This window comes from Dryobates pubescens, chromosome 13, assembly GCF_014839835.1.
Source record: "Dryobates pubescens isolate bDryPub1 chromosome 13, bDryPub1.pri, whole genome shotgun sequence".
Taxonomy (NCBI): Eukaryota; Metazoa; Chordata; class Aves; order Piciformes; family Picidae; genus Dryobates; species Dryobates pubescens.
The window spans coordinates 21,333,477-21,357,276 of NC_071624.1; the positions used below are offsets into that span (position 1 = coordinate 21,333,477).

The 23,800-nt window shown below is 59.9% G+C and overlaps 1 protein-coding gene across 2 annotated transcripts in view; it reads left to right on the forward strand.

The window, feature by feature from the left end:
* Positions 1-23,800, forward strand: part of CUX1 (cut like homeobox 1) — a 380,313-nt gene that overhangs the window by 347,397 nt on the left and 9,116 nt on the right. For both annotated transcript variants that reach the window (XM_054167076.1, XM_054167074.1), the window contains 5 exons: positions 13,744-13,880; positions 15,244-15,310; positions 17,064-17,176; positions 18,282-18,398; positions 23,546-23,629. In XM_054167076.1, coding sequence (XP_054023051.1) covers positions 13,744-13,880; positions 15,244-15,310; positions 17,064-17,176; positions 18,282-18,398; positions 23,546-23,629 — 518 coding nt within the window. The remainder of the gene's footprint in view (positions 1-13,743; positions 13,881-15,243; positions 15,311-17,063; positions 17,177-18,281; positions 18,399-23,545; positions 23,630-23,800) is intronic.

Genomic DNA, 23,800 nt, shown 5'->3' on the forward strand with positions numbered 1-23,800 from the left:
ATCTTCTGTGACAGCTTCCTTGGTAGCCCTTCAAAATGGCTGTGGAAAATCTTCTCCAGAGTGTGTGCTGTGTGCCCATAGAGCTGCAGCAGGCAGGGCTGGGCATGGCTGGGGGGCACCACCCCTGCTGCAGTCAGATGCTGTGGCAAGGCTGAGGTTTTACACAGGAAGGACCACAGCTTGTCTGAGCCAGGGGGAGCAATCCTTGGGCGGCAGAAATCCTTGGGTGGGAGAACTCTGTGGCCATGGCACTTCAGGACATGGTTTGGTGGCCATGGTGGTGTTAAGTTGATGGCTGGATGGATGATTCATGGAGTCACAGAATGGCTGGAGTTGGAAGGGACCTTAAAGCTCAGCCAGTTCCAACCCCCTGCCATGGGCAGGGACACCTCTCACCAGCACAGGCTGCTCAAGGCCTCATCCAGCCTGGCCTTGAGCACCTCCAGGCAGGAGGCAGCCACAGCCTCCCTGGGCAGCCTGTGCCAGAGTCTGCCCAGCCTCACTGCAAAGAATTTCTTCCTCATCTCCACTCTTAGTCTCCTCTCTCCCAGCTCAAAGCCATTGTTCCTCATCCAGGCACTCCCAGCCCTTGGCCAAAGTCCCTCCCCAGCTCTCCTGGAGCCCCTTCAGGTACTGGAAGGTTGCTCTGAGGTCTCCCTGGAGCCTTCTCTTCTCCAGGCTGAACAGCCCCAGCTCTCCCAGCCTGGCCCCACAGGGGAGGTTCTGCAGCCCTCCTTAGAGGTCTTTTCCAACTGAGACAATCCTATGATTTTATCCCAGTGGTAGAATCCTGCAGTGCTTTGGGGTGGAAGGGGCTTTTATAGGTCACCTAAAGCAAGCCCTGATCCTTCAGTCCAGGGCTAAGTTGGTACCCAGTGAGCTCTGCAGTGCTGGTGCTGGCTGTGGGCTCTCTGCTGTCCTGCAGGGGCAAAGGGAATGTTTCCCCACACAGCATCTTGTTCCTACCAGGCAGGAACGTGCTGTGAGCAGCTGAGGTGAGGCTTTTGGGCCCCACTCCTCTCCAGTTTGAATTGCTATCAGCCTCTGAAGTGTTTGTGCTGTGGAGGGAGCGGTGAGGAGCTGCTGTGCTCACCAGCCAAGGGCTGCAGAGAGCAGCCCTGGATTCCAGCAGAGCCTTTTCTTCTCCTTTTGCTACCAGCTATGGGAAACTGATAAGCAAACTCAACCCTGGCTGGTTCCCCCTGTGATTATCTTGGTACCCTGGGCACTAATCCGCTCTGCTCTGAAATCTTTGCCCTTCCAGGGTGAATTTATTAAGCAGCTCTGTGCTGCCTTGCTGGGGGCTGTTTATTTTGGAGTGCCTGGGCCAGCAGGAAAGGGAAGGAGAAATCCTTCAAATGTTCCCTTCCCAGCAGGCCCTCAGAATGTGAAAAGAAAAGGGGAGGGGGGGAGGGGAAAAGAGGGGAGGGAGCAGAAGTGTTGCCTGCCCCTCCTCTGCTGGCAGCTGGCAGAGAGCTGCTGGGTGGGCACCCATCTCACTGAGCTCATTTTGCTCTTCCCCAAGGCCACCTCCACAGCTGTGTCTCAGGGCAAGGATGGAGAGGGCTGTGGGGGACTTGCAGGAGGTTGCTGTTGAGTTGTAATGAGTGTGGCAGGAAGGGTGAGAGGCCTCCTCCCTCTGCTCCCAGCCCTCTGTCACTTGGGCAGATGGAGTCTCAAAGCCTGTCCTCAGGGTGCTGGATGTGAACAGCTTTCTGCTGGCCCTGTTTTTCCCTTGTCTCTGTGGCAGCACACAGAAGTGGGCATGGGAAGGGTTGTTCTTGCTGCCTTCACTGCTGTTAGTCCCAGCCCTTGGTGTCCAGGACTGCACTCAGCCCTGAAGGATGCTGCTGAAGGTTCTTGATGTCTTCTCTTCAGCCTCTGTATCTGGAGGGCAGCCTCACTGCTTCATTTTTGGAGCTCTTCCAGGGCTAAAGGTGAGGTGGATTGTGCTGGGAGCTGCAGATGGCTTTCAGAGACCCCACTCCTTTGCATCAGCTGCTTGCTTTTCTCACCTTCTCTGAAGGTTGGCAGAAGGTCTGATCTGAGAATCACCTTGTGGCAGGTACAGAGGTGGCAAACAGGGGCAGCCTGGCTGCTCCTTGTAAGCCAAGCTGCAGGCCAGGATGGTTCCCAGGCTGACAGCATCCAGGCCTTTTGGCTGCTCAGGTGCTCTTGGAGCCAGATGACCTTTCCCCCTTTCTGGAGATTTCATAGAGTCATGGAATCAATAAGGTTGGAAAAGACCTCAGAGATCAGCAAGTCCAAGCTGTCACCCAACACCTCCTGGCAACTAACCCACGGCTCCAAGTGCCACATCCAATCCCCTCCTGAACACCTCCAGGGATGGGGACTCCACCACCTCCCTGGGCAGCACATCCCAAGGGCCAATCTCTCTTGCTGGGAAGAATTTCTCCCTCACCACCAGTCTAAACCTCCCCTGGCACAGCTTGAGACTGTGTCCTCTTGTTCTGGTGCTGGGGGCCTGGGAGAAGAGACCAACCCCCTCCTGGCTCCAACCTCCCTTCAGGGAGTTGGAGAGAGCAAGAAGGTCTCCCCTGAGCCTCCTCTTCTGCAGGCTAAGCAACCCCAGCTCCCTCAGCCTCTCCTCACAGGGCTGTGCTCCAGACCCCTCCCCAGCTTTGTTGCCCTTCTCTGGACACCTTCCAGCAGCTCAACCTCTTTCCTAACCTGAGGAGCCCAGAACTGGACACAGGACTCAAGGTGTGGCCTGAGCAGTGCTGAGCACAGGGCACAATGACCTCCCTGCTCCTGCTGGCCACACTGTTCCTGCTGCAGGCCAGGATGCCCTTGGCCTTCTTGGCCACCTGGGCACACTGCTGGCTCATGTTCAGCTGCTGTCAATCAGCACCCCCAGGTCCCTCTCTGTTTGGCAGCTCTCAGCCACTCTGACCCCAGCCTGTAGCTCTGCCTGGGGTTGTTGTGGCCAAAGTGCAGCCCCTGGCACTTGGACTTGTTGAATGCCATCCTGTTGGCCTCTGCCCATCTGTGCAGCCTGGCAAGGTCCCTCTGCAGAGCCCTTCTGCCCTCTAACTGACCAACCTCTGCTCCCAGCTTGCTGTCATCTGCAAACTTGCTGATGACTGACTCAATCCCCTCCTCCAGATCATCAATGAAGATGTTAAAGAGGATGGGGCCCAGCACTGATCCCTGGGGCCCACCCCTGGTGCCTGGCTGCCAGCTGGCTGTGGCACCATTCACCACCACTCTCTGGGCTCAGCCTCCAGCCAGTTCCTAACCCAGCTCAGAGTGCTGCTGTCCAAGGCAGGGGCTGCCAGCTTGGCCAGGAGTTTGCTGTGGGGGACGGTGTCAAAAGCCTTGCTGAAGGCCAGGTAGACCACATCCACAGTACAATGCTGGCAGGTCTTTGCCAGCCAGCCTGTCCTGGGAAGGATTTGGGCTCAGATCTTTCTTCCTTGCCATCTTCACAGAGCAAAAAGAGGACAGAGAAAATCACCTGCTTGGTCCCAGGCTCCACCTGCAGCGCTTGGCCAATGCCCCACGCAGCTCTTCAGATACAAAGCACAGACTCAAGCCTTTGAATCTCCCTTTTGAACCTCCTGGAAGGGCAGCAGGACTTTGGGCAATAGCTGAGCTGTCTCTGCCAGGCTTCCCTCAGAGCTAGGTGCACCTCAGCTGGTGCATAGACCTGGGAGCTCTGGCACAGGGCTGAGCCTGGGGAAGAGGAGGCTCAGGGGAGACCTTCTTGCTCTCTCCAACTCCCTGAAGGGAGGTTGGAGCCAGATGGGGGTTGGTCTCTTCTCCCAGGCACCCAGCACCAGAACAAGAGGACACAGTCTCAAGCTGTGCCAGGGGAGGTTTAGGCTGGAGGTGAGGAAGAAATTCTTCCCAGCAAGAGAGATTGGCCCTTGGAATGTGCTGCCCAGGGAGGTGGTGGAGTCCCCATCCCTGGAGGTGTTTAGGAAGAGCCTGGATGAGGCACTTGGTGCCTTGGTTGAGTTGTTGAGATGGTGTTGGGTGAGAGGGTGGACTGGATGATCTCAAAGGTCTTTTCCAACCTGGTTAATTCTATTCTATTCATTGGCACAAGAAGGCTCAGGGAAGAGAGAAGCCCAAACTGATCTTTCATTTCTGCCTGAACCATTTCAGCTGCTGAGCAACTGCCCACAGCAACCTGGTCACTAACCAAAGCAACCCAGCATGGGGTAGGGCAGAGCAAGGGGCAAAAGGTAAAGGCCTTGGTAGCAGAACAAGTCTCCTGCTTCTCCCTTTGGCTCCTGCTCCTGGCATGCTCAGACACCACTGTTTGTGTTGAGGCAGTCTCCAGCTTTGTGCTGGGTTCTTACCTTCATCTCAAGGTACTCCAAGATGTAGTTATCTTCCCAGCACCTTCCTTCCAGTCAATAAAAGCCTCTTCAGCCCTTTGAAGCAGGGATTTCAGTGCACTTCAGCTGACTCCTGGGAGGGCAGGGCTTCAAAGCAGGCTCCTGGTGAGCCACAGCACTTCTCTGCTTGTTGGCTTCTCTTTTGTTCCCTGTTGTGTGAAGCCAGGGAGGTCACACAGCAGCACAGGGAGACCAAAGCTCAACCACCAGGCAGGCCAGGGGGCACCTTAGAGTCATGGAGTTGTCAGGGTTGGAAGGGAGCTCAAGGCTCAGCCAGCTCCAACCCCCTGCCATGGCCAGGGACACCTCACACCACAGCAGGTTGCTCACAGCCACCTCCAGTCTGGCTGCAAACACCTCCAGGCAGGAGGCTTCCACCACCTCCCTGGGCAACCTGTGCCAGGCTCTCACCACCCTCCTGGGGAACAACTTCTTCCTCACAGCCAATTTCAGTCTCCCCACTTCTAGTTTTGCTCCATCCCCCCCAGTCCTATCCCTCCCTGACACCCTTAAAAGTCCCTCCCCAGCTTTCCTGCAGCCCCCTTCAGATCCTGGAAGGCCACAATGAGGTCTCCTGGGAGCCTTCTCCTCTCCAGCCTGCACAACCCCAACTCCCTCAGTCTGTCCTCACAGCAGAGCAGCTCCAGCCCTCTGCTCCTCCTCATGGCCCTGCTCTGGACACCTTCCAGCCCCTCCAGATCCTTCCTGGCACAGAGGCTCCAGAACTGGCCCCAGAGCTCCAGCTGTGGTCTCAGCAGAGTGGAGCAGAGGGGCAGAATCCCCTCCCTGGCCCTGCTGGCCACACTTCTCTTGCTGCAGCCCAGGCTCTGCTTGGCTCTCTGGGCTGCAAGTGCTCCCTGCTGGCTCCTGCTGAGCTTCTCCTCCCCCAGCACCCCCAAGGCCTTTCCTCCAGGGCTGCTCTCCAGCCAGTCCCTGCCCAGCCTCTAGCAGTGCCTGGGATTGCCCTGCCCCAGCTGCAGGACCTTGCCCTTGCTCTTGTTGAACCTCCTGAGGTTGTCCTGGGCCCAACTCTGCAGCCTGTCAAGCTTGCAGGGGAACATCAGCTCCTCTGCAGGGCCTGGCTGTGTGTGCTCCCAGCCTGCAGCTGCCTCCAGCAGCTCCACTTAGCTCTGATTCCCCTGGGGCTCAGGGGACACACAGGAGCAGCTACCCCACTCTGCTGTCCTGGTGGCAGCCCCCCTCAGCCCAAGGTGATCTGTTCATCTGGCTGTGCCCTGCCTAATCAAGCCACCATCTCCTGGCAAGATTGCCTCTCATTTATTTATGTCTGGCCTTATAACTTCAAACTAAGTTGCCTGTGTGTCTTAATTCTCTCCATCTGTGCAAGCAGATGCTGTTTGTTTTGGATGATCTGCCAAGGGAGGCTGATTGCTGGGGCTTGTTGCAGGAGTCAGAGTTGCTGTTGCTCCATGGCAGCCCTGGGCTTGCTCCCTCACAGCCTCTACATCTGCTGGGCTTTGGTGCCCAGGGCTCCAGGACCTTCCCTTCTTGATAGTCCCAACTTGCAGCTCCCTGCTGGGCTTTGGTGCCCCCCATGAGTGTGCCCATGGAGCCCAGGGCTCCAGGACCTTCCCTTCTTGATAGTCCCAACTTGCAGCTCCCTGCTGGGCTTTGGTGCCCCCCATGAGTGTGCCCATGGAGCCCAGGGCTCCAGGACCTTCCCTCCTTGATAGTCACAACTTGCAGCTCCCTGCTGGGCTTTGGTGCCCCCCATGAGTGTGCCCATGGAGCCCAGGGCTCCAGGACCTTCCCTTCTTGATAGTCACAACTTGCAGCTCCCTGCTGGGCTTTGGTGCCCCCCATGAGTGTGCCCATGGAGCCCAGGGCTCCAGGACCTTCCCTCCTTGGCAGTCACAGCCTGCAGCTTGGGAGGAAACTCCAGGCCTGTCAGCCTGACCTCAGTGCCAGGGAAAATTATGGACCTGGGGGTGCTGATTGACTGCTGCCTAAACATGAGCCAGCAGTGTGCCCAGGGGGCCAAGAAGGCCAAGGGCATCCTGGCCTGCAGCAGGAAGAGTGTGGCCAGCAGGAGCAGGGAAGTCCTTGTGCCCTGTGCTCAGCACTGCTCAGGCCACACCTTGAGTCCTGTGTCCAGTTCTGGGCTCCTCAGTTCAAGAAGGACATTGAGAGACTTGAAGGTGTCCAGAGAAGGGCAACAAAGCTGGGGAGGGGTCTGGAGCACAGCCCTGTGAGGAGAGGCTGAGGGAGCTGGGGTTGCTTAGCCTGCAGAAGAGGAGGCTCAGGGGAGACCTTCTTGCTCTCTCCAACTCCCTCCAGGGAGGTTGTAGCCAGGAGGGGGTTGGTCTCTTCTCCCAGGCCCCCAGCACCAGAACAAGAGGCCACAGTCTCAAGCTGTGCCAGGGGAAGTTTAGGCTGGAGGTGAGGAGAAAGTTCTTCCCAGAGAGAGTTGTTGGCCATTGGGATGTGCTGCCCAGGGAGGTGGTGGAGTCCCCATCCCTGGAGGTGTTCAAGAGGGGATTTGATGTGGCACTTGGAGCCATGGTTTAGTCATGAGGTCTGTGGTGACAGGTTGGGCTCGATGTTCTTTGAGGTCTCTTCCAGCCTTGGTGGTTCTGTGATCCTGTGAGTGCAGCCTGTGGGGCTCTCCATGGTGAAAGGTGAGAGAACCCTCTCCAGCTTTTATTCTCCACTCAGGACCATTTTGTTTCCTCTCTGTGTGCCATGTTTGTGTCTCAGCTCATGGCCTGTCCAGCAGACAGTTCACCTGTCCTCAGCAACTCACCTCCCATGGCAGTGTCCCCGTGGCTGTGCTCCTCAGGCGGAGGGCTGGAGGCAGGGCTGGGGTTTGCAGAGCACACAGCATTGTGCTCCTGTGGCCAAGCAGCTCAATGGTCTCCTGGGGAGCATGAAGAGGAGTGTGGCCAGCAGGGCAGGGGAGGTTCTCCTCACCCTCTACCCTAGTCAGGCCACATCCTGGGAACTACTATGAGTTCAGGGAACTGCTGGAGAGAGCCCAGGGCAGGCTGCAAAGCTGCTGAGGGGCCTGGAGCAGCTCTGGGAGCAGCAAAGGCTGAGAGCCCTGGGGCTGAGAGCCTGCAGAAGAGCAGCCCCAGAGGGCAGCTGAGCAATGCTCAGCAAGAGCTAAAGGAGCTGTGGGGGGCAAGAGGCTGGGGCCAGACTCTGCTGAGTGGTGCCCAGGGCCAGGCCAAGGGGCAGCAAGGGGCACAGAGTGGAGCCCAGGAGGTTGGATGTGAAGAGGAGGAGAAAGTTGTTTGTTGTGAGGGTGCTGGAGGCCTGGAGCAGGCTGCCCAGAGAGGTTGTGGAGTGTCCTTGTGTGGAGAGCTTCCAACCCCCCCTGGGCATTGTGGTGCTGGGCATTGTGCTGTGGGTGCCCTGCTGGAGCAGGGGGGTTGTGCTGGCTGATCTCCAGAGGTCCCTTCCAACCCCTCCTTGCTGGGGTCCTCTCAAGCAGAGGCTCTTTCTAACCTCTCCTTCAGCCTGGGACAAGATGTGCTGCTCTCCCAGAGCCTCACCAGTATTGTTCCTCCTGAAGGGTGATTGTCTTCTGCAGAGTGGTTGGTTCCTTGCAGAGCTCCTGATGCCCTCCCCACTCCTGTTGGGCATTTCAGCAGCCCCCAGGTGCAGTGGTACAGAGCAGACCTGCAGATCTGCTCTGTTGTGTAGGGAAGGGGTTTGTGGCTGATCCTGAAAGACCTCTCTTCAAGCCCAGGACTCCCCAGGAGGGTCCCTCTGGGTGGGGGTTGGTGCCAGCCCAAGTTCTCTGGTCAGCAGCCAAAGCTCAGTGGTTGCACTGGGGCCTTGCTCTTCTCCCTGTGTTTGTTGCAGATGGTTTCTGCCAGCCCCCTGGCAGCCTGGTCACAGAGGTTGTTTCAGTGCCCAGTGTGTTGCTGATGCTGAGAGCTCAGGGCTGTCAGGTTGCTGTCATGGGGAGCTTGATTTAAGGAAGCCTTGAGCAGGAAGAGTTCTCCAGCCAACAGCTCTCTGGGGAACTTCACAAATCACAGCACCAGCCAGGCTGGCAAAGACCTCAGAGGTCACCAAGTCCAACCTATCACCTAACACCCAACACCCCCTGACAACCAAACCATGGCTCCAAGTGCCACATCTAAGCCTTTCTTGAACACCTCCAGGGATGGGGACTCCACCACCTCCCTGGGCAGCACATCCCTGTGGCCAATCTCTCTCTCTGGGAAGAGCTTTCTCCTCCAATGCCCCTTGCAAAGCTGGACCCCAGCTCCCCTCTGCTCTGCCACCTTCCCAAGGACTGCCAGGGAAGCAGAACAGATTTTGCAGTGCCCCTCCATTCTCAGCTTCTTGGGCTCTGTGTCAGCCAAGGCAAAATCAGAGCATGCCAAGCAGCACTGGAGCATGGCACCAGGCAAGGCAGGTGGCTTCTGCTGGCCTTTGGTTGCCCACTTCCTGCCCTTTCCTTCATGAGGTGATGCCAGTGTCAGGCCTGGTTTCTCTCTTGCCTCAAAAGTCAGGGAGGATGAAGTTTGAGGCTGAAGATGCAGGATTCAAGCTCACAGTTTCCCCCCAGGGCTTCACCTCCTTTGTCCCATTCTCTTCTGCAGTACCTCTGCAGCTTTTGAGGCATTTGCACATCTGAGGGGTCAGGTCGAGGGCTCTGCAGCACAGCAGCTCAGAGGAGACAAAGGCTGATTTGCTTTTGCTCCATCTCAATGCCTGAACTGACCTAGTGCCGGGGAGCTGGCTGCCCGTGGTGGGAGGTGAAGAGTCGCTGGCAGAGAAGTGACAGACTCGGGGGGGGCCCTGGCCCCGTGGCAGAAAAGGAAAGTTATGATTAAAGAAAACCCAGCAGCAGGCAGCTGTGAGCAGAGGCAGAGGAGGGCAGATGAGAGCCAGGCCCTGTGCACTTTGGTCTCTGTGGGTGTCAGACACCATTCCAGCCTTTGCTGGTGGCACAGAGGGTTTGGGGGAGCCTGGTGGATGCCAAGGCCGTGAAACCCAAGGGAAGGAAGGAGCCAGCTTGCTTCCCAGCTTGCTGGGAGATGGATTTCTTTGGTGACCCTTTTCAAACAACTCTCCTGGCCATGTAACTAAACAGTGGGGGGGAAAAATGAATCAATCAGACCCCCCCAGGGCTCAAGAGAGACATTTGGGAGCCGAGATCCGAGGGCACAGAATCACAGCGCAGTTTGGGCTGGAAGGAACCTTAAAGCTCATCCAATTCCAGCCCCCTGCCATGGGCAGGGACACCTCCCACCAGCCACAGCCTCCCTGGGCAACCTGTGCCAGAGTCTCCCTAGCCTCACTCACTTCCTCATCCCCAGTCTCAGTCTCCCCTCTCCCAGCTCAAAGCCATTGTTCCTCACCCTGGCACAGGGGAGGTTCTGCAGCCTCTGATATCTTTGTGGCCTCCTCTGGAGCCTCTCCAGCAGCTCCAGGTCCTTGTGCTGGGACCCCCAGAGCTGGAGGCAGTGCTGCAGGTGGGGGCTGAGCAGAGCAGAGCAGAGCAGAGGGGCAGAATCCCCTCCCTGTGCTGCTGCTCTCCCTGCTCTGGCTGCAGCTCAGCACTCAGCTGGCTCTGGGCTGCCAGGGACCACTGCTGGCTCCCGGGGAGTTTGTCACCACCTGACCCCCCCAAGTCTTCTCCTCTCTGCTCACTGCAGGACTAGGTGCCCTTTGGAGGTCCCTTCCCCCCCAACCCCTTCCATGATTCCATGCTTGTGCTTCAGCAGGCTGCCCAAGCCCAGTTCTGCAGAGGTGTTTTGGGGCAGGGTGGGATGCAGGGCTCCTGCCCTTTGCAGCCCTTTGCACCCCTCCCAGAGCTGCCTCCTGCAGGCTCAGGCCCCCTCAGCCCGCGGCTGGCTGCTAACAGCTTGCCAGTTAGATTTGGATGCAATTTAAAGAGACAGCCAATTAAACAATGAACCGTGGGGCAGAGGTTTGCTTCTTTCCAGACCCTGTTGATGCAAGGAGTTTGCATCAGGCCACCCAGGCTCGGGAGCAGGCAGTGATTCCCTGTTCCTGGTGGAACACTGACCTCCAGTGGGACTGAGCCTTCAGCACAGCTGCCTCCTCCTCAGCCCTTTCCTGGGGGATCAATATCCATCTGGATCCACAAATGGTTAAGCATTTATCTGGGAGGTGGTACTGGAGGTGCAGGACGAAGTTCTTCCACATCTCATCTCTCCTTTCCCAGGGACTGCAATAACAGAGGAGTTGCATTTGGGGAGGGACTGCTCAGGCTCTCAGGCAGTGACAGGACCAGGGGGAATGGAATGAAGCTGGAGGTGGGGAGATTCAGGCTGGAGGTGAGGAGGAAGTTCTTCCCCATGAGAGTGGTGAAGCCCTGCAATGGGTTGTGCAGGGAGGTGGTTGGGGCTCCAGCCCTGGAGGTGTTTAAGCCCAGGCTGGATGAGGCTCTGGCCAGGCTGATCTAGTGTGGGGTGTCCCTGCCCATGGCAGGGGGGTTGGAACTAGCTGATCCTTGTGGTCTCTTCCAACCCTGACTGATACTACTATGAAATTTCCAACCAAAAAGGGGGACTCACAGAACCCCAGGGCTGGTTGGGTTGGAGAAGGCCTCTGAGATCATCCAACCATCAGCCCAGCACCACCACGGCCACTAAACCCTGTGCCCAAGAGCCATGGCCACACCTCTCCTGAACACCTCCAGAGATGGGGACTCCACCACCTGCCTGGGCAGCCTGTGCCAATCCTTGACCCCTCACCCCCTCAAACAAAACTGTGCTCTGGCAAAGTCCCTTGCTGGGAAATCAGCGTTGGCTTTGGGGTGGCTGTGTTCAGGCTCCCATCACTGCCACCCTGAGTCCAGACCTCTCAGCCAGGCTTTGCATGGGGTCAAGCCCTGTGCAAGGAGAGGCTGAGGGAGCTGTGGTGCAGCCTGGAGAAGAGGAGATTCAGGGGAGACCTCATTGCTCTCTGCAGCTCCCTGGAAGGAGGCTGGAGCCTCGTGGGGGTTGGGTTCTCCCAGGGAACAAGCAACAGGATGAGAGCAGCTCTTAGAAGCATAGAAAGGTCTGGGCCTGAAGGGACCTCCAAAGCTCACCCAGTCCCACCCCCTGCAGTCAGCAGGGACATCCTCCACTAGAGCAGGATGCCCAGAGCCTTGTTGAGCCTCACCTTGAATGTCTCCAGGGATGGGGCCCCAACCACCTCCCTGGGCAACCTGTTGCAGTCTTCCACCACCCTCAAAGTGAAGAACTTCTTCCTGATATCCAGTCTGGATCTGCCCTTTCTCTAGTTTGAAGCCAATGGCCTCAGGTTGCACCAGGGGAGGTTCAGGTTGGCCATGAGGAACAATTCCTTTACCAAAAGGGTTGTCCAGGCCTGGCCCAGGCTGCCCAGGGCAGTGGTGGAGCTCCCACCCCTGGAGGGGTTTCAGAGCCCTGGGGCTGTGGTGCTGCCCATGGTGTAAGAGCTGTGTGCAAGGAGCTGTTGGGCTAGGGTTGGACTCAGTGGCCTTAGGCTCTTTTCCTACCAGGCAGTTCTGTGAGGCTGTGAATGCAGTTCTAAGGAGCAGTTGGCTCTGGGGGGCATGGAGCAGCTCCCAGCCCAGCAGCATTGGGTGAGCCCCATGGGCACAACACTCTGCCCTCCCCTCTCCTTCCCAGGCAGCCCTGGCATCCTGTGCTCCCTGGCTGCTGATAAAGCAGGAGGTTTATTGCTTAGGGCTTTTTGCCTTCCAGCTGTCTGGAATGGAGGGGAATAATTACACAGGGAATGATCAGGGAGGGACTGCAGCAGCTGGGAGCTGAGCTGAGCTTTCACCTACCTGGAGGTGCAGGCACAGAGGGAGGCATCCTGCATCCCTGGGGCGGTGCAGAGTGCAGGGGCTGAGCCTGGATCCCAGCAGTTCCCTCAGCCAGGCAGAGCCCAGGCAGGAGGTGGAAGGAGCAGAGCTGCTGCTGCTCTGTGATTCAGGATGGGTTGGGGATGGGGTTGGGATGTGTTGGGGATGGGGTTGGGATGTGTTGGGGATGGGGTTGGGATGGGGTTGGGATGAATTTGGGATGGGGTTGGGATGGGTTGGGGATGGGGATGGGTTGGGGGTGTGTTGGGGATGGGTTGGGGATGGATTGGGGATGGGGTTTGGATGAATTGGGGATGGGTTTGGGATGAGTTGGGGATGAGTTGAGTTGGGGATGGGTTTGGGATGGGGTTGGGATGGGTTGGGGATGAATTGGGGGTGGGTTTGGGATGAGTTGGGGATGAGTTGAGTTGGGGATGGGTTTGGGATGGGGTTGGGGATGGGTTGGGGATGGGCTGGGGAGGGGTTTAGCATGAGTTGGGGATGGGTTTGGTGTAAGTTTGCAAACAGAGCAAGGAGCTTGCCCCATGGTGCTGGTCCTGTGCCTCTTGCTGTGGCTGCTTCCCATCTGGGCTGAGGTTATCTGAAGGGAGCCAGCAGAAGCCTTTGGCTCCTGAAGCCCTGCAGGCAGCTCCTGATGTGGTTCAGGGCTGGGTTTTACTGGGAGGGTAACTGGAAAGAGTCCCTGCTCGTCAAAAATTGACCAAGCAGGGGTGCTGGGGGCTGCTCAGCCTCACCCAGAGCCTGGGGACAGGATTGCTCCCACCTGAGCCCCTCCTGGGAGATGCACCCACCCTGCTTCAACCCCCCCATGCCAGCCATCACCCCATATATGCCTGACCCAGCACCCACAGCCAGGGGCATGCTGCCTGGAGCTTCCTCCAGCAGCTCTTTCCTATGCAGACCTGACCTGGGGATCATTTGATAGTCTCAGCTCCTGTAGCCCTCTCCAGGTGCCCCCACTCTGCCCAGTCAGGATGCTACCAGCTACCCTTGGGCCCCAAGAGGATCTTGCTGATGCTTTGAAGCATCTATGTAGGTGCAAGCAGTTGCCTGCTTGTGTTGCTCCTGGCACTGGGATGTAGCACTGGACATGGCACTGGGACTTGGCACCTTCCCTGGCACACAGGAATGGGTTGGGTTGGAAGGGACCTTAGAGCTCATCCAGTTCCAACCCCCTGCCATGGGCAGGGACACCTCCCACCAGCACAGGTGGCTCAAGGCCTCATCCAGCCTGGCCTTGAACACCTCCAGGGAGGGGGCATCACCTCGGTGGGATGGGCTCCTGGGCCCCTTTGCCTGGAGCAGAGCAGAGGCTGCTGATGTGGGTCCCTCCTGCTGCCCCCAGAAACAAGGGTGCAAGGAGGCTCCTGCCTGGCTGGTGCAGCCTGATCTGCTGGAGGATGTCCCTGCTGACTGCAGGGGGGGGTGGGCTGGATCACCTTTGGCGGTCCTTCCCACCCCACCCCGTGCTCTGGTTCTACAGGGTTGGGGTTCTCAGCTTCTCGCCGTCCCCTCGGCGAGCCCCGGGGGGGTCGGGCCGGCGCCGGTGACGGCCCTGGCTGTGTCTTGCAGTGCGCTGTGCGGAGCTGCAGCTGCAGCTGACGGAGGCTGTGGCCACCCTGGGCGGCCAGAAGGAGCTCATCGCCAAGCTGGAGCACGACCTCAGCACCATCCAGGCCCTGTCCCCCCTGCAGCGCCCGGACGCGGAGGTAACCCCCGCAGGGAGCACGCAGCACCGCCCCGGCCTGCCCCGAGGGGGCGCCAGCAGCCACGGCGGGGGGGGTGGGGGTCACCTCCCCTGCACTAACAACTTGCCTGCTCCTTTCTTACCCCTGCACAGCCTGCCCAGGCCAGGGGGGATGGGCTGGCGTGCTGGCATCCAGGGCAGCACAGCCCTTGCCAGGGACAGGCTGGGAGCTCCATGTTTTGGGGTGGGATGGGGTAGTGGTGGTGGTGGCAACCAGGGCAGCCCAGCCCTTCTCCTTGCCAGGGACAGGCTGGGATCTCCATGTTTTGGGGTGGGATGGGGTAGTGGTGGTGGTGGTGGCATGCAGGGCAGCCCAACCCTTCTCCTTGCCAGGGACAGGCTGGGATCTCCATGTTTTGGGGTGGGATGGGGTAGTGATGGTGGTGGCAACCAGGGCGGCCCAGCCCTTCTCCTTGCCAGGGACAGGCTGGGAGCTCCATGTTGGTGGGGTGGGATGGGGTGATGGTGGTGGCAACCAGGGCAGCCCAGCCCTTCTCCTTGCCAGGGACAGGCTGGGATCTCCATGTTGGTGGGGTGGGATGGGGTAGTGATGGTGGTGTCAACCAGGGTGGCCCAGCCCTTCTCCTTGCCAGGGACAGGCTGGGATCTCCATGTTGGTGGGGTGGGATGGGGTAGTGGTGGTGGCATGCAGGGCAGCCCAACCCTTCTCCTTGCCAGGGACAGGCTGGGATCTCCATGTTGGTGGGGTGGGATGGGCTGATGGTGGTGGCAACCAGGGCAGCCCAACCCTTCTCCTTGCCAGGGACAGGCTGGGATCTCCATGTTGGTGGGGTGGGATGGGGTAGTGATGGTGGTGGCAACCAGGGCAGCCCAGCCCTTCTCCTTGGCAGGGACAGGCTGGGATCTCCATGTTTTGGGGTGGGATGGGGTGGTGGTGGTGGTGGTGGCAATCAGGGCAGCCCAAACCTTCTCCTTGCCAGGGAAGGGTTGGGATTTGAGGGTTGCAAACCAACCTCTCCATGTTGGGGTGGGATGGGCTGATGGTGGTGGCAACCAGGGCAGCCCAGCCCTTGGCAGGGACAGGCTGGGATCTCCATGTTGGTGGGGTGGGATGGGGTAGTGGTGCTGGCATCCAGGGCAGCCCAACCCTTCTCCTTGGCAGGGGCAGGCTGGGATATGAGGGCTGCAAACCAACCTCTCTGTGTGGTCCCAGCCTCAGTCCTCGCTGAGTGCCTCTTTGGCGGTGATGCTTCACGCAAGGCTGCTGGCAGCAGGGTGTTAGCAGGGCCCAGCAGGGGTTTGCTCTGCCCAGGCACCTTCAGGTGGGTGGGAAAGGTTTAATCCCTTCTGCTTGCGCTGCCCAGGGTGCCGCTGTGCCCAGCCTGGAGAAGATCCCTGAGCCCATCAAGGAGGCCACGGCGCTGTTCTACGGTGAGAGGCAGGAGCCATGCAGCAAGGGGCTGCTGGGGGACACCCCAGTGCCATGGGCAGGGGGGGTCACCTCTGCAGGGGGGTCACATCTGCAGGGAGATCACATCTGCCATGGGGTCACCTCTGCAGGGGGTCACATCTGCAGGGGGTCACATCTGCAGGGGGGTCACATCTGCAGGGGGTCACCTCTTCAGGGGGGTCACACCTGCAGGGGGTCACATCTGCAGGGGGTCACATCTGGACGGGCTCACCTCTGCAGGGGCTCACCTCTGCAGGGCTGGTGGCTTGAGGCTGGTGCTGAGCAGGGGCAGGCCTCACCTGCTCCGTGTGCTGTGTCCTTCGCTGCGGTGGTTTTGCCACTGCCCTGGCTGCCCCCAGGGCGGTGCAGCAGGTCCGTGCCGGGCTCAGCTCCATGCCAAGCTGATGCCCAGGCTGAAGCAAGCACCTTGTGCTTGTACCTCCTGCTCTTTGCACGCCCAGCCCCCCCTCCAGAGCCAGGCAGCTAAACGGTTCCCTGCCATCAGCTCCTTGCAGGAGAAGCTGAGTCAAACCCACAGCAAGCCTGGGCTCCTCTGGGACACAAACCCCACTTCCTCTCCCGGCTTTTCCTCTCTCTTTCCTTTTTTTTCCTCAGTTTTTTTGGGGGTTTTTGTGTGTTGAGAGGTTTTGGAAAGAGAGGCAAAACAATCTCACAGCAAGTGTCCCCCCCGAGGCAAACAGCCTGCAGCCCCCCAGCCCCAGCTAGGAACAGCAGCCCTGTGCTGCCGCCTGCCTCCCAGCCCCAGGGACGTGTTTCTCCTTGGCCCTGGATGCCTCCCACTGCCAGCAAGGCAGAGTGAGGAGGGGTGGCCACAGCCCGCCCTGGGGAACCAGCAGAGCCCCTTTGTTAGGGAGGATCACCCCCAGCCCCCCCCAGGCACGGCCAGGGGGCTGCAGGCAGGCAGCTGCTGCTTTGCAGAGGGGGCTGAAGAGGAGAAAAGGCCAGGATGGGGATGGCTGTTCCACAGGAAGGGGCAGGGGGGAGGGGCTGCTTCTGCCTCTGAGGCTTTTCTGGGGCCAGTAGCTCCTGCAGAAGCTACACAGGAGAGGCTGAGGGGGACTGGGAGGGTTGGGGCATGGGAGGATAGTGTGGGTTGTGCCAGGGACCGTGAGGGTTGGGGCATGGCAAGGCAGCCATGGTTGTGCCAGGGAAGGGGAGGTTGGGGCATGGCAAGGCAGCTATGGTTGTGCCAGAGAAGGGGAGGTTGGGGCATGGCAAGGCAGCTATGGCTGTGCCAGGGAAGGGGAGGTTGGGGCATGGCAAGGCAGCCATGGCTGTGCCAGGGAAGGGGAGGTTGGGGCATGGCAAGGCAGCCATGGCTGTGCCAGGGAAGGGGAGGTTGGGGCATGGCAAGGCAGCTATGGCTGTGCCAGGGAAGGGGAGGTTGGGGCATGGCAAGGCAGCCATGGCTGTGCCAGAGAAGGGGAGGTTGGGGCATGGCAAGGCAGCCATGGCTGTGCCAGGGAAGGGGAGGTTGGGGCATGGCAAGGCAGCCATGGGTGGCACCCAAGAGTGCCATCAGTTGTCTCTTGAGGAGTGAACCTCTCCATTTGCAGGAAAACTCCCCCAAAATGAAGCAAAAAGCTCAAGCCCAGCCCATGCCATCCCAGCTGCCCCACAGCGCTGGAGGAGGCCTGTGAGCAAGCCCCACTTGCTCTGGGGTGGATGGGGGGCATCTGCTGGGTCATCTCTCATGCCAAGCCTTGTCTGCAGGTCAGCCACCATCCCCTGGCACCTCCTTCCCCGAGGGGCAGGTGGACTCCCTCCTCTCCATCATCTCCAGCCAGAGGGAGCGCTTCCGGGCCAGGAACCAGGAGCTGGAGGGGGTATGTTGGGTGGGAAGGGATCCTGGGGGGGGGGCTGCAGGACCTGGAGGGCCACAGCAAGAGAAGAAGATACCCTGCTGTCAGCAGCACCCAAGCCTCCCCAGCCCATCAGTGCTGCAGCAGCCCCAGGACAGATCCAGATCCAGGAGAGTCAGGAGGTGGACAGCAAGCACAAAGGGAAGTGTGGGCTGGGGTAAAACCCCAAGAGTTCTACAGACTGCTCAGGTTGCCCAGGGAGGTGGTGGCAGCCTCATGCCTGGAGGTGTTTGCAGCCAGACCGGAGGTGGCTGTGAGCAACCTGCTGTAGTGTGAGGTGTCCCTGCCCATGGCAGGGGGTTGGAACTGGCTGAGCAGAGGGCTGGAGCTGCTCTGCTGTGAGGACAGACTGAGGGAGTTGGGGTTGTGCAGGCTGGAGAGGAGAAGGCTCCCAGGAGACCTCATTGTGGCCTTCCAGGATCTGCAGGAGGCTGCAAGAAAGCTGGGGAGGGGCTTCTGAGGGTGTCAGGGAGGGACAGAACTGGGGGGGATGGAGCAGAACTAGAAGTGGGGAGATTGAGATTGGATGTGAGGAAGAAGTTGTTCCCCAGGAGGGTGGTGAGAGCCTGGCACAGGCTGCCCAGGGAGGTGGTGGCAGCCTCCTGCCTGGAGGTGTTTGCAGCCAGGCTGGAGGTGGCTGTGAGCAACCTGCTGCGGTGTGAGGTGTCCCTGGCCATGGCAGGGGGGTTGGAGCTGGCTGAGCCTTGAGCTCCCTGCCAGCCCTGACGATTCTGTGATGCTGTGAAACTGAAGCACAGCCCAGGATGCCCTCCTCAAAGCCACCAGGTTGACTTTGCACCTCCCACGGGGGCCAGGTCTCAGCCCAAAGCCACTCGCAGCCTCCCGGTCTGCCTTGGCCTCTCTTCAGCCAGGGAGGCACTGCGGTTGGTAGCGGCTCGGGACCGGAGGCCCCAGACACCTGCAGCTGGGATGGTTTGAAGCGGGGAGCCGAGGTCACTCGAAGCCATGGGGGTTCCATGAGCTGGGAGGGGAGCGAGCCCAGGCTGGCCCTGTGCGTGCCTCCCCGCTCCGAGGGCTCAGCGCTGAGAGCCCCTCGGTGCCCCTGCAGGAGACCCGCATGCTGCAGCACACCGTGCACGCCCTGCAGGGCGAGCTGGACGCCCTGCGAGCCGACAACATCAAGCTCTACGAGAAGATCAAGTTCCTCCAGAGCTACCCTGGCCGGGTGAGTGCCTGCCCAGCTCTCCCTCTGTCCCCTGGCTGAGCTCAGGTGGACAGACAGACACCCCCCACCCCGGACAGAGCGGAGATGGAAAAGCCAAGGAAGGAGCGAGCTGGGGAGCCTCACCCCCAGAAGGACACTGAGGGGCTGGAGCATGGCCAGGGAAGGGCAACAAAGCTGGGGACAGGGCTGGGGAGGAGCAGCTGAGGGAGCTGGGGGGGTTCAGCCTGGAGGAGAGGAGGCTGAGGGAGACCTCATTGCTCTCTGCAGCTCCCTGAGAGGAGGCTGCAGCCAGGTGGCGGTTGGGCTCTGCTCCCTAGTAACAAATGACAGGACACGAGGAAATGGCCTCAGGTTGCATCAGGGGAGGTTTAGGTTGGACATGAGGAAGAATTTCTTCCCTTTGAGGGCTGTCAAGGCCTGGCCCAGGCTGCCCAGGGCAGTGTGGAGTCCCCATCCCTGTGGTGCTGGGGGCCAGGGTTTGGTGCTGACCTGGCAGTGCTGGGTTCATGGTTGGACTGGAGGGGCTTAAAGGTCTCTTCCAAGCCAAACAATGCTATGAAGAGAGGTGCAGGGCTCTGACTAGAGGAGCAGGGACCCATCCCCTCTTCTGGGCAGATGGCTTTTCACCATGCTGAAGGCTGTGTGACATCTTTGATGCCAGAAGCTCAGATTGCCTCCAAGAATGAGCTGCTACAAACCACTCTGTGCTCCCTGCCAGCAGCATGGTGCTCCAGGGGGGAAGTCCTGGATGCTCCTTCCTGACCAGACAGCAAGGGGTAAAATCAGCACTTCTTGCAGTAAATCCCTGCAGTGGGAGCCTGGAAAATGATTCCCCCCCCCTCAGAGCTGTGCTGATTCTCCACCACCCTGCATTTCCTGTGGCCAGCAGAGAGCTGCTCAGCCTTCAGCTCCCTGGGCAGCCAGAGCCCCTCCTCAAAAGAGCAGAAGCCAGCCCCAAACCGTCCCAGTAACGCCAGAAGGGGGCTGGGGGGGAGCCCAGTCTTTGCTGTGACCTGCTCTGCTCCTGGCACAGCCCTGGGGAGTTCCATTCCTGAAGCCCCTGGGAGGTTTGCCAGGGCTGAGGCTGCAGCCTGGGGAGCTCCCACTGCAGCCGTGTCCATAGTTGGGCTCTCCTTATAACTGGAGAAGTGACAATAACCAGGGAAGGGACAGCAGGTTGAACTCTGGCTCCCTGCCCTGCCACCCTCCCCCTGAAGCTGCTGCCCTTCTGTGCTGGCTGGACTGAGGCTGCTTGCTGCTGCTGCTGGAGAGCTTCATAGAGTCCCTGAGGCTGGAAAGACCTTCAAGATCACCAAGTCCAATCATTAACCCTGCTCTGTCAAGTCCACCACTGAGCCACATCCCCCAAGCACCACACCTGCACAGCTTCCAAACCCCTCCAGGGATGGGGACTCCACCACTGCCCTGGGCAGCCTGGGCCAGTGCCTGACAACCCTTTCAGTGAAGGAAACTGCTCCTCCTAGAGTCACAGAATCAACCAGGTTGGAAAAGACCTCAGAGATCAGCAAGTCCAACTTATCACCCAACACCCCCTGACAACTCACCCATGGCTCCAAGTGCCACATCCAAGCCTTTCTTGAACACCTCCAGGGGTGGTGACTCCACCACCTCCCTGGGCAGCACATCCCAAGGGCCAATCTCTCTTGCTGGGAAGAACTTTCTCCTCCCCTCCAGCCTAAACCTCCCCTGGCACAGCTTGAGATTGTGTCCTCTTGTTCTGGTGCTGGTTGCCTGGGAGAAGAGACCAACCCCTACCTGGCTCCAACCTCCCTTCAGGGAGTTGGAGAGAGCAAGAAGGTCTCCCCTGAGCCTCCTCTTCTGCAGGCTAAGCAACCCCAGCTCCCTCAGCCTCTCCTCCCAGGGCTGTGCTCCAGACCCCTCCCCAGCTTTGTTGCCCTTCTCTGGACACCTTCAAGTCTCTCAGTGTCCTTCTTAAATGACACAGCCTGGTCAGGTTTGCTGCCTCCCCAGGTGATGAGCTTGGGCTGTGTGTGATGTGGTGCCAGCCCAGGTGCTCCCCATGACTCCACCACCTCCCTGGGCAGCGCATCCCAGTGGCCAGTTGTTCTTTCTGGGAAGAACTTGGCTTGAGGCCATTCCCTCTTGTTCTGTCCCTTGTTCCTGGGGAGAAGAGACCAAGCCCCCACCTCACAGCAGCCTCCCTTCAGGGGCCTGGAGGGGAAGGTTGTCAGGATTGGCTTTGGGGTTTGTGTTGCTCGCTGTTTGGGGCAGGCAAACTCCTGCAGCCCTGAAGGACCTTATTTGGTTCTCTGATTTATGCCTTGCTGGGGGCACTGGGTTGTCCCTGCTGACATTTTTGCCCGTGGAAGATCATAGCCATGTCTGTCAGCTGCCACCCAGGGCAACCCCTGGATGCCAGTGGCATGAGGTAAAGAGCAGGAGCCTGTGCCGGGGCAGCACGGGAGGCACTTGCATCATTCCCACCTAATGGGGCATGTGACAGGGTAAAAATACTCTCCAGGGATCATTCCATGAGGCCAGGCTGCAGCCAGCCCAGGGGGAGCTGGGCTGATGGCTGGCTCCTGCCAACACTGCCCCCCCCCGGATCGTATTGCAGTGGGGAAGGGCAGCTCTGCTCCAGCTCTGCTCTGCAGGGCTTTATTGCAGAGGGGAAGGGCAGCTCTGCCCCAGCTCTGCTCTGCAGGGCTTTATTGCAGAGGGGAAGGGCAGCTCTGCCCCAGCTCTGCTCTGCAGGGCTGTATTGCAGAGGGGAAGGGCAGCTCTGCCCCAGCTCTGCTCTGCAGGGCTGTATTGCAGAGGGGAAGGGCAGCTCTGCCCCAGCTCTGCTCTGCAGGGCTGTATTGCAGAGGGGAAGGGCAGCTCTGCCCCAGCTCTGCTCTGCGGGGCTGTATTGCAGAGGGGAAGGGCAGCTCTGCCCCAGCTCTGCTCTGCGGGGCTGTATTGCAGAGGGGAAGGGCAGCTCTGCCCCAGCTCTGCTCTTCAGGGCTGTATTGCAGAGGTGAAGGGCAGCTCTGCCCCAGCTCTGCTCTGCTGGGCTGTATTGCAGAGGGGAAGGGCAGCTCTGCCCCAGCTCTGCTCTTCAGGGCTGTATTGCAGAGGGGAAGGGCAGCTCTGCCCCAGCTCTGCTCTGCAGGGCTGTATTGCAGAGGGGAAGGGCAGCTCTGCCCCAGCTCTGCTCTGCAGGGCTTTATTGCAGTGGGGAAGGGCAGCTCTGCCCCAGCTCTGCTCTGCAGGGCTGTATTGCAGAGGGGAAGGGCAGCTCTGCCCCAGCTCTGCCTCTGCAGGGCTTTATTGCAGAGGGGAAGGGCAGCTCTGCCCCAGCTCTGCTCTGCAGGGCTTTATTGCAGAGGGGAAGGGCAGCTCTGCCCCAGCTCTGCTCTGCAGGGCTGTATTGCAGAGGGGAAGGGCAGCTCTGCCCCAGCTCTGCTCTGCAGGGCTGTATTGCAGAGGGGAAGGGCAGCTCTGCCCCAGGTCTGCCTCTGCAGGGCTTTATTGCAGAGGGGAAGGGCAGCTCTGCCCCAGCTCTGCTCTGCAGGGCTGTATTGCAGAGGGGAAGGGCAGCTCTGCCCCAGCTCTGCTCTGCAGGGCTGTATTGCAGAGGGGAAGGGCAGCTCTGCCCCAGCTCTGCTCTGCAGGGCTGTATTGCAGTGGGGAAGGGCAGCTCTGCCCCAGCTCTGCTCTGCTGGGCTGTATTGCAGAGGGGAAGGGCAGCTCTGCCCCAGCTCTGCTCTGCTGGGCTGTATTGCAGAGGGGAAGGGCAGCTCTGCCCCAGCCCTGCCTCTGCTGGGCTTTATTGCAGAGGGGAAGGGCAGCTCTGCCCCAGCTCTGCTCTGCAGGGCTGTATTGCAGAGGGGAAGGGCAGCTCTGCCCCAGCTCTGCCTCTGTAGGGCTGTATTGCAGAGGGGAAGGGCAGCTCTGCCCCAGCTCTGCTCTTCAGGGCTGTATTGCAGAGGGGAAGGGCAGCTCTGCTCCAGCTCTGCTCTGCTGGGCTTTATTGCAGAGGGGAAGGGCAGCTCTGCTCCAGCTCTGCTCTGCAGGGCTTTATTGCAGAGGGGAAGGGCAGCTCTGCTCCAGCTCTGCTCTGCTGGGCTGTATTGCAGAGGGGAAGGGCAGCTCTGCCCCAGCTCTGCTCTGCAGGGCTGTATTGCAGAGGGGAAGGGCAGCTCTGCCCCAGCTCTGCTCTGCAGGGCTTTATTGCAGAGGGGAAGGGCAGCTCTGCCCCAGCTCTGCTCTGCAGGGCTGTATTGCAGAGGGGAAGGGCAGCTCTGCTCCAGCTCTGCTCTGCTGAGTTTTACCTGCCCGGGGGTCAGGCAGGAGCACAACACGACCCAGCCCGGGGGGCAGGCAGGAGCACAACCAGCAGCCCTTAGTGATGGGTCCAGAAAGGCCTAGGGTAAGGGCAGCATCACTGTGCTGGTGCAGCAGTGCTGAGTGAGGCACTGGAGCCCTTGAGCAGGGGCATTGAATCATAGATTCATAGACCCATTTGGGTTGGAAAGGACCTCTAAGGTCATCCAGTCCAACCTTCAACCCAACACCACTATGGCCACTGAACCATGACCCCAGGTGCCAGGCCCAGGTGTTCCTTGAACACCTCCAGGGATGGTGACCTCTCAGGGTTTCAAGGGGAGATCAGAAAGCTGCAGACTTCTGAGCAGGGCCTGCTGGGACAGGCCAAGGGGGGATGGTTTGATGTCAAAGAGGGAGCTTGAGAGTGGAGAGAAGGAGAAATGTTTGACCCTGAGGGTGGGGAGAGCCTGGCCCAGGCTGCCCAGAGAGCTGCCCCATGGCTGGCACCAGTGCAGGTCAGGTTGTCTGGGGCTGGGAGCAGCCTGCTGGGGTTGGGGATGTCCCTGCTGGCTGCAGGGGGCTGGACTGGGTGGCCTTGAAAGGTCCCTTCCCACCCAACCCAATCCATCACTCCATGGAGCAGCTCCTGCTGCGCAGTGGAGGGGCAGACGCCGACCGTGGCTCAGCTCTGGGCTCTGCTGCTCCATCCTTTGGGGGTCATCTCTTCCAAATGAGCAGCCTGGGGGGATCTGGGGCTCTGCCCCTGTGCTGGGTGTCCATCCACTGCTTGCTGCAGCACCAGCAGCTCCCCCAGCAGCTTCACTGCTGCCTGTGCCCCTGGTCTCGCCCCGCAGGGCGGCAGCCGGGACGACACGGAGCAGCGCTACTCCTCCCAGTACGAAGAGCGCCTGGACCCCTTCTCCTCCTTCAGCAGGAAGGTAGGGAAAGCCCCCCAGCACCCTCCTTCTGCACCCACCCCCTCTTCTGCCACAGCATCCTGGCCTCCCACAGCTGGGGCAGGGCTCAGGCAGCCCTGTTTGGGTGTCCCAGGGCATGGCTTTGCCCAGCGGCGGGGAGGAAGGAGGCTCTGCAGGGTGTCCGGGCAGGGG